Source organism: Citrus sinensis, chromosome 3, assembly GCF_022201045.2.
Source record: "Citrus sinensis cultivar Valencia sweet orange chromosome 3, DVS_A1.0, whole genome shotgun sequence".
NCBI lineage: Eukaryota > Viridiplantae > Streptophyta > Magnoliopsida > Sapindales > Rutaceae > Citrus > Citrus sinensis.
In genome coordinates this window covers 38,135,033-38,147,496 of record NC_068558.1, presented here as the reverse complement: position 1 = coordinate 38,147,496, position 12,464 = coordinate 38,135,033, and the positions used below count along the sequence as shown (strand labels likewise).

The following is a 12,464-nucleotide window of genomic DNA, read 5'->3' as shown; positions in this document are numbered from 1 at the left end:
TTAAGGAAGCAATGTTTCTTATTCCTCAAATCCAATCATTCATGGCAAAATATCAAGATGTCTTTAATCCAAAGCATCTATACAATATAAAGGAATCGGGAGAGAAATTTTAGTGATCAGTCGAGAAATATACATGTTCCTACATCTACTCCTTCACAATTTTTCTCCCCCCTTCACACTTGCCTCAGCAATCAGCTCTTTTGTATATTCAACGACTGGAACACAAGTCTGTTAACTCATAAGCACTATAACGCATTGTTAGTACGAAGATCGTGCAACTTTCATTCATCGATAGCAATAACACGAGAGGAATCAGAGTAATGTTAATCAACTCAGTTAGATTAGTTACCTCAGCAAATGCAGAGGTCTCTTTCCAATTAGTTAGTGAAGCTCTAAAGGAGGCTCTCACCACTGCATAAAAACCAACAGCAAGGTTGGGATCCATAGCTATTTCCAAAAAATTTAAGACAGCGATAACATGAATACATGCAAAAATAACATAGACAACTTTATTCAATAACATAACTTTTTATCCAATGTCATGGATACAAAATATTAGTAGTTTATATTAGCCTCAGGAAATTTAAGTCAAGACTCATATGAGTATTTGGTTGATCTCAAACCTGAGACATTTCTTCTCTTTGCTCCTCTTCTTCTACTATTTGAACAGCCGGCCCATCATAGACAGGCTATGGCAGGTCTATCTCCAGCTAAATAATAGCTGGAAATTTCATTCCCACAAGAAGTTGTCCCGAAGTAGATCACAGGATCAAAAGCTCTACATGAAGGTCCAGGCCATTTTTTTGATTTTGAATAATCGCGAAGAAAATGTACATTCATTACTGACTCAAATGATGAATCCACAAATTCCTAAAATCTGTTTCTCAGCTGCACAACCTAACAGTGCATGCCACGGCCTGTGCCCAATATTTGAGTCTCGCTTTCACATCTTCCGGATGATCGCCTAAACAAGTAAATGAAAGACAACAAAAGATTACAAAACATTCTCTATGCTCATTTAAATCACAACTACAACCAATTGAATACATTTTAAAATCATAATCAATCCAATACATCAAACACAATATTATGCATTTTTTAAAGAATTGGTCACAATCTACAAATATTACAATCTAAAGTCTACTCAAAACTAAATAAATACACTTATTATAGCCCAGACGTCTACCAAGATCAGCTCAGAAATCTGCACCTCCTAATATAGGGGAAGATATCTACCCATACACACATTTGTGGGAGAGGAAATGTTTGAGCTCCCATGGTGACTAGGCCAAGGCCTTAGTGGCAGTGTCACAATATATCAGGATTTAACCAAAAAAAAGTATGATTGAAACAATTTATCATTTCTAAAAGAATATGTTACGCTTGATCTCAGACTAATTGAGTCAATACAATTCTGTACAACCAACAAATAGAATCATGAAATGTATAGGTGATTTCAAAAACTCACCAGGACTAGAGATCTTCCAATTGGCAATGGGGCTGGAAACAGGATCAGTCGACAAAGGAGAATTCCCATGACTCTCAGGAGACTTCTGGCTCTGATGCTCATCCATGAACTTTTGGCTCATTGAGTAGCAAAGCTCAAGTGCAGGCAGAGTGTTGCAGAGCTCAGGAATCTCGTCATAGCTGAAACCAAACCCAAGATCCAAACACCCTTTGAGCTCATCAAGATCCTCGTCTGTCAAGCTCTTTGTTCTCTTCAAATCATCCTCTGAATCTGTCTCCACGTAGCCCTCCAACAAAACTTGATTCTTTTTCTTCTTCTTATTTTCATTCTTTAAAAGCTCTTCACTTTCTTCTTCATCAAACCCACTCCTTGTTATGGTCAAAAACTGAGGTTCTTGATTCAAATCATGGGTCTCTTCTTCCATTATGGCTTCAGAAGAATCAACCCAAGATTCAGTTTCACAAGAAAAGCGTCCCATTTCTCCCCCCTCTCTTTTTAGAGTTTCTCTCTGTTTCTCTTTAAGTGCCAATGAGAGGAGAGGAGAAAGTGCTTATAAAGTTGTGTCCAGACAGGAAAAATGCACTTTCTTTTTCTCTTTTTTTCTGTTTGTTTTTTTTCACTTTTGTTATGTACATGTAAATGCATGTAACATGAACACATGATATTCTCATACATATTTCTAACATGGTAAAATTACACTGGGACCCTCAAATTGATCATAATAACAGTCAAACCTTCATTTTCTTAAACTTAAAGCTTATTCATTATTCTTAAGTTTGATATATTACCCAACATTAACAGCTCATAACAACAACCAATAAAAATTAACTAGACTTTGAAATAAGAAAAATAACACTTGGGCAACATTTTAAAAATTTTCGCCACATATAGATGATTAGTCATATACTCATGTATGATCTATATGTATTCTTTCATTATTTTTATTTTTATCAACCGTCAATCACTATCATATACTTTTAAGATATAAGTCAACATGAATAGAAAATCTTAGTCAGTAAAATCATACTGTCAATTTAAGACAATTGTCATAATGATCAAAATATTTATTTATATAATTAATCCTTATTTACGTAACAAAGTTTCAAAAGTTAAGAAAAAAAGGTTTTCATAGCTTTTAGAACGTTACTTAACAAAAACTCCGTAATATCAAAACTAATTTGTGAGTGTTCAATGGTCAACGGGAAGTTATAGGGGTCAACAGGCCAAAATCTACCCAGTCTTTGAGTAAAGTGATATTTCAAAACATAAGGGGACTAGCCTGTTATTACAACAAATAGAAATTAGAAGCCTAGAAGGGATGGAGATTAATTAAAACACAAATGCACATGGGGCGTACATGGGGGGTCGATGACGTGGATAGGGACAGCTGTACAATTTGTGCTGGTGGTGGTGGGGCGATGATGACAAGAATCAGAAGAGGACGCGTGGTGGTAGGCGGTTCGGCAAGTGGACAAAAGACGAAGGTGGGGCTGAACGCGTGGGACCCACCACGTGCGCGTTTGATGCTCTTTCCTTGATTTTTGTCTGTACCTCAAACCAAAAATGAAAAAAAGAAAAGAAAAAATGTGAACGCAAAACAGAAGAGAGTTGTTTGAAAGAAAGAAGACTTTGTGTGAACAAGCAACTGAGCCGGGTACCAATAAGTTATGCGATAATAACATTCGGATCTCTAGGTATTCGCTACTTTTCACTTAAGGACATAGTTTTTAGTTTTTATGGTTTTATAATTGAAACCAATTATGGGCCAATTTGATCAATTTGATCAACTAATACTCGTCTTTTAGAAAATGTGCAAAAATGCAAGGACTGTCGTGTCATGTGCTTGGTTCGGTTGAGCAGCCCCAACAAACCATGTTCATTCTTCTATCATGTTCTATAATTTGGTGTGAAAGCTTTTGTGCAGCGTAGAGTAGAGATATTTTAATTCCAAATTAAATCAATCGGATTGATAGAGCGTCGCTCGGTCGATTTCAAAGGAAAATTGAAAAAAAAAAAATCTAAATCATGGTTGAATGGTTTTCAATTATTTTTATTTAATTAACTGCGTCTCTACTTAGTTCTTAAAAGAAATAATAGGCTAAAAAATGAATTAAACTTTCCCACGTCCTTATTTTTTAAATTTAATTAAAAATTACTGATATTAAAAGGTTTAAAAGCATATTAAGTATTTTATTAAGAAAAAAAAAAGCGTATTTGGTAGAATAAAATGATCCATCAAATGTAATAATGGAAAGTAAGTGGACCTTATATGCTCTATAATAGGGTGGGAAAAAGAAAAAAGACAATGGCACCGGACACTATTATAGAGAAAAGGTTAATTATATATGCAACACAATCTAAGACATATGTTAAACATTTCGTTTGATGAAAAAGGATATGCAAACTTTTGAAGACCATATATATATATATATATAAATATATATTATTGTATATATGCAATCGTGTGGTTTGTAAAAGGATAAGAACAGTATATGCACAGAAACCTTACCCTTTTGTTATGGAGTGGATAAAGTCTAACACACAACCAGTGGTTTAGTTTTTCAGAGAAATAAATTTGTGATGGGAGACTAAATTGCCAAAATTTATTATTATTATTATTATTATTATTAGATCATCATGAAAAATTTTAATAATAAAAATGATATCTCTCACACAATGGTGGTGACGGCTTTGATGATTACCAGATGACCATTTTTAATAATAATTAGCTGAAACTAACAATTAACTAAAAATAATTGTGATAATTGTATTTCATTCTTAAAATTAAAAAAAAATGTAATGATTTAGAAAAGAATTAATATAATTCCCTTGAGAGTTGAGACCCAAACCCCATCTCTTTTTTCTGGGTTGCTTTTTAATTCCAAATTATGTATGTATTGATTAACCAAAAAAACTAAAATAAAATTTATTCTAGTTGTTCAGAATACATAGAACAAGAAACTAAAAACAGACACTGCACACAAACTGCTGTGAAGTGCATGGTATCTTATTTGTTTTGGACCCACTAAAGATATTTTGAATCGAAGAATCCTCAGCATCAAGACATTTTCATTTCTTCTCTGCAATGCATGTGATTGCATGATTGATGAAGGGCAGTTAATTAGTTGGAACTCTTGAAATGGAATAAAAGCATTAAAACATTTAAATAATAATAATATTGATAAATTGACATGTATAAATTATAATATTCTTACATGATCTCACGAAAGTTGCCAAAAGAAAAAAATCCATGTGGGGTTCACTATTATTGGACCAAGATAAAGTTCCAATAAAAATTAATTAAAAGATAAACAATGGCATTATTTTAAGTATTTCTTAGCTATAAATAGGATTAGCCTGAATTCTATTATGAATATATATATATATATATATATATATAGAATTATATAGAGTATGGTAAGTATGAATAAAAGAATGGGAGACCTTGAAAGCATTGGTCACCATAAAATTGGTTTATATCATATACAAACAAAAACAATAATTCATTTTCATTTTCATTTTTTCTAAGAAATGTATGTAGCACTATGCAGAATGTGACAGTACGATAGATCTTGGGTTCATTCAAAATCAGTGATCTATATAATTTTCAGAACGCAAAATTAATATTTATTTTGTTGGCTTCTATAGAAAGCAACTTATGATCCGGCATCTGTGGTAATAATAATGCCCCAATGGTCTATCCATGTTTCAAAGACAACATTGATCAATTTGTCGTGGCCTTGACCAAATCCTTTCATCATATTTAATCTCAATTGTGATCCTTTATTATATATTATATTGTATCATTATCAATAATTGTGTTACCTGCAATTAGATAGAGAAAGAGATTATAGGGTTACCTTTTCAACAAATCAATCATTGTTTTTTATTTTAATTTATGTCCCCGCACGTCACGAAATCTCTCAAGAAGTACTAAAGCTAAGTTACACCTCAGATTTGCTGTGATATTTTGAGAATTAAATCAATATTTATTTATACTTCCATTTGTTTATTCATAGATGTTAAAACTTATTTGTGATGTGGGGTTGATGCGATGAGCTGCTAGATCGAATCAGAATAAAATATATGAAGATCGGATGAAATTAAATATAGGGATTGCAAATTAAATCACTTTAAAAAAAAACAACATATATTTGCTTCTGAGTCCATAAATATGATATGATTTATTCTTGTGATTTGAGGACGGTAGAAATAAAGAACAAGAAATTGATTGATCAAACGATGCATGAATGAGGAATGATAAGAGCTTTTGGTTATGACTTATGATATCGCCTCAGTTAACTGATTACCCGAAAGATGATAATTAGGAGCCTAAAATTATTATTTAATAAAGTTTTTTTTTTTTTTCATTTTGTTTGTTATTAATTCGATACTTCGATTGCTTGCACTTGTTGAGTGTCAACTTTGATTTCTTCCCCATTCTCAAGATTTCTAGAACACAAAAATAGAATATTCACAATTCTTTTTTTTTTCTTTGTTTTCTTACTTGCAATTGGCGGCCTTGTGTAGATTAATAATTGATTAATTAGACAAAAAGAGGGTTGCGTCTTTAATTGGATAATAATAAGTTCCTGAATCCGCAAGAAAGAGGGTACAAGTGGTGTAGAAGACTAATTATTGATTAGATAATGAGAGTTCATCTAAATTTGGATAAGTTCAATTTTGGTTGAAAGCAAAATAGGAGTTTGCAACTTTGTATTTGTTCTGTCAAAGTTTTAATTTACTGAAATGGAATGATACGGATCAACACATATCTTTACATGCTTGATTTTTTTTTTTTTTCAAAACAAGCGTCCAACTTTCTCTTTTTTTCTTCAATAAATTCTTTCGTTAATTAGTAATAACTTAATTAATAAACAATCATTCGGTGATTTCCGGTGATCATTTAATTCACAATTACGAATCATTACAAGATTACAAAATCTTCATGTCCAATCGAGCTCTCACGATATAATAAGCCGCGTTGTCGGGTATGATCATGATCATGCTAATAACATATTAGGCTAAAAGAGCCTTTCCTTTAATTGAAAATACGTTCACTCTTTGTGTTAAAAGATGCATGCATGGCATTCAATTCATATCAAACAGCTCGCGCAGGTGGGCTTGCCTGCTTCATCTTGCATGGCTCTCGTCATTTCTTTTGTTTTGCCATACACACACATGTACACAACTTCAATTTAATTAATTCATATAAAAATTATATGCATTGCAATGAGCAGACAATAATTTCTCTCAAGTCCATTAAACAGTGACGTAACATATGAATTTTGTTCACCATGTGTATAACTTCTTCTCTATCTAATAAATGGAGGGTGACATTCATCTATCTTCCACATGGGGTCTCTAGGAATAAAATTGACATATCAATACAATTTCATGGACAAAGAAATAGATTTTTTTTGAGCTTCAAATTAATGAAGCTAGCTCATTTATTATAATATATGGGTGGGAGGCAAATTGCTTGCTTTATTCAATGTTATTAATGCAAGTTGCTGGCCGGTCGCGACGGCACTCGAAATTGAACATTAATCTCTGAAAATCTTTTGCTGTGTATTATAGATAGTATGCATATTTTTTTGCTTGTTACAATCATGGAATTAATTAGTGAGACATATCAAAGACTGGAATGAGAGATACATCTTTATAGATGATAGTCGTAATGTGTTGAACAAATGAAACATCATAAATATTAGATAGAGTTTGTCTTGTCACCTATAGAAAATTATCATAATCCAAAAAATACTAATGTGTTAGGTGGTTTTAGTTGTTTATATGTATACACACACTAACTTTCTGGACGGGAAGTTTAAAGTGTAGGAAAGTTCAAGAGAGCTTTAAAACTCGTGAGTTTTATAAACCGCACGGTATATAGATGAGAGACATCTTGTATTACTTGCATAACATTATTAGTAAGAAATATTTAAGTACAATTATATGACTAATAATTTAATTAAATTTACAAATACGAACAACTAATAATTTGAAAATATTTATTTTTTTCATTCGGGATGGCACCTACACCCTCTTTTGACTGTAGTGTTCCTTAAAAAAAAATGTACAAAATTGTAGTCGTTATTGTAATAATGATACACAATGAATATTAATTTATTGGAAAAAAAAAGCACCATTAAATCAAACCATTGGAAAGGATTTAGGTTCTTGAATCTTCTTCTTTTTGTCTATACCTTTCTAAACAACGAAGCATTTCAAGTTCTGAAAAGAACAAATCACAGCAATAACAAAATATTTCAAACAATTTTATTATTTAAAAAAATTACAAATTTCAGGTGCTGCAATATTTATCTCTGGTTCTCATTTGGGATATATATGGGGCCACTCATTGAGGTTCTTCTTGCATCCTTATCTTTTTTGGTCCACTTTCATTTTCATGGATATGAACCACTTATGAAATCATCCACAACCTCCACAGCAAAAATACCAATAAAAAGAGAGAAAATTATGTATAAATCACTAACATGAAAAAGTTCAAAATGTCCTCTTTAGTCTAATAAATTGATTCTCCAATAATATTATGCTATGCATGTGCTCCTTGATACTTTCAAAAAATAAATTATATATATATATATATATATATATATGCAACAATATGTCCTGTGATTCTTGTATAGATGACATGGTGAAACAGATACAAAAAGTGAATTTTAATTTAATTAATCATAACAATTATTTTAATTAAATAATTAAATATAAGCCATAAAGTCAGGTGATTTTCCCTCAATCATTAGCATGGACTTGGTCATTGCCAAAAAAGATAAGAACGAATTAAATGGAAAAAAGATAAGAATGCGTGTAGAGTATTATCCATAGTTCGCTTCCGGACAGCACATGTCGTGCTCTATCAAAATTTCAGTAACAAAGAAATACAAAATGCATCATTTTTTTTGGGGGGGGGGGGCATTAATGTTAAAATTTCCTTAGCCTATCGTGGGAAATATTAATTTCAACCGCTAATATATGAAAAATAGTGTACGAGACGTTATTTAAAATGTGGACCAATAATTTTTATCTTTCATGATTACTTAAGAGCCGTATGCATGCATGACTGTCGAGTTACACTTGGAAATTAATAACACACAATAGTACAATATATCAATTTGTGTAAAAGAATTTCAATACGTAATTTAAAATGTGTTGTAATATTCAATGAACTAACTCTTATTAATTATTGTCAATGGGTCAGTAGTGCATTGGCACGCAGTGCTGGGACTTGATTTTTTTGTATAATGGGAGTTAGCAGACTCCCCACATTAGGGTAAAATTAATTTCCTTTCAATATTAATAATGAGGCCTCCAGATTTAAGTGAGCGTTGACATTCGAACTGTACTATAATCAGATTATTTAGGAGAATTCTGATTGATTTTTTATTATAAATATCAATAGCGCTCTGATTATATTATATAAAAAAAAACTCTTATTAATTATTCTATTTTTTTTGGTATTGCACGAGATAGCCAATAAAATATCTCTTTTCAGGTTTTTGCTTTGGCATCCACTCTCCACATATACACACGTATAAATCATGTCGTTTTCCAGCTTATAACTTGAGTGGCTTATGCTTCTGCTTATCTATCAGCCAGCTGCCAGCCGAGCTTTGCGTTTCAGTTTTCGCATGATTAGTGGTCCAATCACCTTCTCCCACGTATCCACGTTATCAACATGGCCATGATACGATGTTTATCGATGCATGCATGTAAAAATTTCTCAAGACATGACATATTCCCATGCATGAATGACGTGATGCACGTTGGGCCACGTGGAAGGCTGTAATTCGGTGGAAGTCTATAACGTTAATGGGCCAACAACCGATTTGGCGGGCTTGTCTTTATCGGCTCAATAATTTCGCGCAGAACAGGATTCAGCATTTTTGGTGAGCTTTAATTAACGTGTGGGACCCGCTGTTTGATTAGGTGTGTTGCCGCAGCATCATCTCACGACGAGCTTTTGACACCCACTTGCAACACCCCCCATTAAATTCTGTTCGTTTAAATACGCCAGTTTAATTTGTAAAATACTAAAGGTCTTATTAGAATTACTTTTGAGATATTTAGGATCAATTTTAAAAAATTAAATATTAATGTTTGTATTTGGGATCAGGCTACGGTGCAATTGTGGTACCGTACCATAATTACATTCAGTTATTAGATGCACTTGAATTAGTGGGATCCACAGACATCCAACGGCTGTACCACAGGTTTCTCATATTTGGTAAATTAAGGAATAGTTTTTCAATTTTTTTTGAAAATTAATTTTATACTTAATATAATATTACATGCATCTTCACATATATTATAAAAATAAAAAACTATACTTATTCAATTAAGAAATAAAATAATTAAATTTGAATAGATTATTATTATTATTACTAATTATATTGAGATAACAAAATAAAATATAATACCAATGAAATAAAAAAATTTATTTCAATTATCAATTATACATATATGTATATATATATATATATAGAGAGAGAGAGAGAGAGAGAGAGAGAGAGAGAGAGAGAGAGAGAGAGAGAGAGAGAGAGATGTGTAAAATCAATCGTCTTATCATTATATTTCACCCTAAATAGAGAATCTCTTTTAAGTTTTCGTTTATAAACATATACAAGTACTAAAATCTTATTTTCTTCTTATTACATAATTCTATCTTTACAATTCTTAATTCTTAAAAGTTTCTCCAAAAAAAAACCACATCAATTAAATTTTAAAATATAAGTATGAATTATGAAATGGGGTGGGTGTAAAATTTATTAAAAGGATAACTTATTTAATTGTTTAATTGAATTCTCATTCAAAACGAAAAAAGAATTAATTTATCTTTAATTACTTAGATAATTTCAATTAAAGAGGAATTTTACAAAGAATTTAGAGAGGTGTCGAAAGCTTATTGATCTCTATTATATAGACAGGCCTCCGCTGGTTTTGGGCTTAAGGAACTTGAAATGGATCAAGAAGAAATGAAGAATATGCCTTCCAATGGCGCTCAGAATAGTCCGTTTGACACTCCGCACGAAATTACCTAAATAATTTAAGTGAGATAAAATAGATATGAGATATATTAGAGTATTTGTCTTAAAATGTAATTATAATAGAAGAGGGGTTTTAAACGAATTAAGGAGGAGTGCCAATAGTCCAACTCATTAAACTAAGGGTATTTTTCAAGTGTTAAAATGAGGGTGTTATAAACATTTTAGAGGGGTGTTGAAAGCTCTACTCTAATACTACTAATGGATCAAAAAGAATATGTAGGGGGGCTTAGTTTTGCTTGCTTTATGATGTTCTTATCTACCGTCGGTTCTGTTGCCCCACAACTTCACTTAAATTAATTCATATAAAAATTATATCCATTGCAGCAAGTAAGACATTAATTTTTCTCAAGTCCAATATTCAACAATGGTGTAACTTATATTTAATTTCTTCTCTATATATTAGAAAAGGGTGACATTCGTCTACGTAGGATTTTTAAGAAAAACGAGAAAATATATATCAATGTAATTTCGTGAACAAATAAAGAGATCACCACAAAAGAAAGTGAATTATATGATACTTATTGTTTGATTTTTTTTTTAATTTTTTCTAAAACCTATAATATTTTTTAGGGTGAAATTTGATAATCTTAACCGTCGAAAGAATTTCATGGCAATGGAAACCAAGCGGCACGCATATATATATATGCAACAATTCTAGGATATTGTATTCGGACATACCGTCAATATTCCACTCATAGACTGAAGATGCATTGTATCGGGATTGATTTAATACACTTGGTCTATTATCTATTGCTAGATCCGGTGGAGTCTTGACAGTGAGAAGGGCTAATTCCCAATGAATTTTGTTGGCTTTAGGAGTAGAAGGTTCTTCTTTGAAGGCTTCTATATCATAAGAGGTTATAGACATTTGGTCTTGTTCTAATACTCCAATCTTGGTAGATTGAGGAGTATCAGGGGCTATCTGAACTTTGCTAGATGAGGAAGAAGCAGCTTCTATCTTATCTAATTGATTTCTAATGGCTTGTATATATATATATATATATATATATTCATTAAACAAATTTATTCTTTAAAATAAATGTTTATTTGGTAGCAAAAGTGAGGAAGGAAAAGAAAGAGAAATCTTAAATTAAAAAAATTATTATTGCCTTATTTGCAAGATTTGTTATATGGATGCCCAAATTAAAAATTTCTAATTAAGTTAGAATCAAAATCTTTTTTAATTTATTTTTTGATTCATTATTAATCATGGGTGAAACATTGTTTTGGTCTTTTCGTGAAAATAATAAGATAATTTTGGGTTAGGAATGATAATAACAAATTAATGAGACAATAAGTGGGTGGGAGACAAATTATTGCTTGCTAGTTGTAGCAAAAACAACATTTTGACATGCAAAATTAGCATATACTGCACACACCAGATACCATCATACCACTAACAATTCGTTAAATTATTAATCCACAAATTGTCAAAATAACTCCATCATAAAAGTATTATTGATGCCATTGAGGAGATAAAACGTCTGATTTTGCAGTATGACGAAAATTCTTAGCACCATCATTAAGGAGAAGATCCATCAGAAAGGCCACAAACTTTTTGAACAGAACTTGACCGTCACATTAGACTAGGAATGTGTTAATGAGAATTAAAATCTACCATTTAACACACTAGTAAATTATAAACTTAACTTTTTAAGAGAGACCTAAATGGTCTTTAAAAAAAATAAAAATAGAAACTGAACTTATTCAAGAAGTTTCTCAGTAACTTGAACTACTATAAGAGCATTCCCAAAATTTGCGTTTAGAAATAGTGTTAATTTGCAAAACTTAATTGGACACCTCTACTATACATGGGTAAGTTATCTAGACTAGAGGCGTACCTGTAAGTTGTAGGGAGAAGAGAATGATCTAACATTCATAAATTGCTTGTCATTCAAGTGTTTAAACTGTTAGCTAGGCAACATAAA

The 12,464-nt window shown here is 31.5% G+C and overlaps 1 protein-coding gene across 4 annotated transcripts; it reads right to left on the bottom strand.

The window, feature by feature from the left end:
- On the bottom strand, positions 1-2,057 carry LOC102619684 (hypothetical protein). 4 transcript variants are annotated; one of them, XR_008053302.1, is made up of 4 exons: positions 1,469-2,057; positions 624-964; positions 350-411; positions 1-245 (listed from the first exon to the last, which is right to left on the bottom strand). XR_008053302.1 is itself a non-coding variant. In XM_006494118.4 (2 exons), exons 1-2 carry the CDS (start codon positions 1,944-1,946, stop codon positions 885-887), a joined length of 558 nt encoding a protein of 185 aa, XP_006494181.2. In that variant the 5' UTR covers positions 1,947-2,057; the 3' UTR covers positions 488-884. The 4 variants fall into 4 exon arrangements, 1 of the variants encoding a protein (XP_006494181.2); XR_372593.4 differs by having other exon boundaries at positions 1-228; XR_001506711.3 differs by having other exon boundaries at positions 1-411.
- Between the last annotated feature and the right edge of the window lie 10,407 nt (positions 2,058-12,464).

Excerpts from the sequence above, each read along its gene's own strand:
- LOC102619684 (XM_006494118.4), bottom strand. The coding sequence starts at position 1,946 with ATGGGACGCTTTTCTTGTGAAACTGAATCTTGGGTTGATTCTTCTGAA. Across the intron at positions 965-1,468 it reads TTGGAAGATCTCTAGTCCTG|GCGATCATCCGGAAGATGTG; the intron begins GTGAGTTTTTGA and ends TTACTTGTTTAG.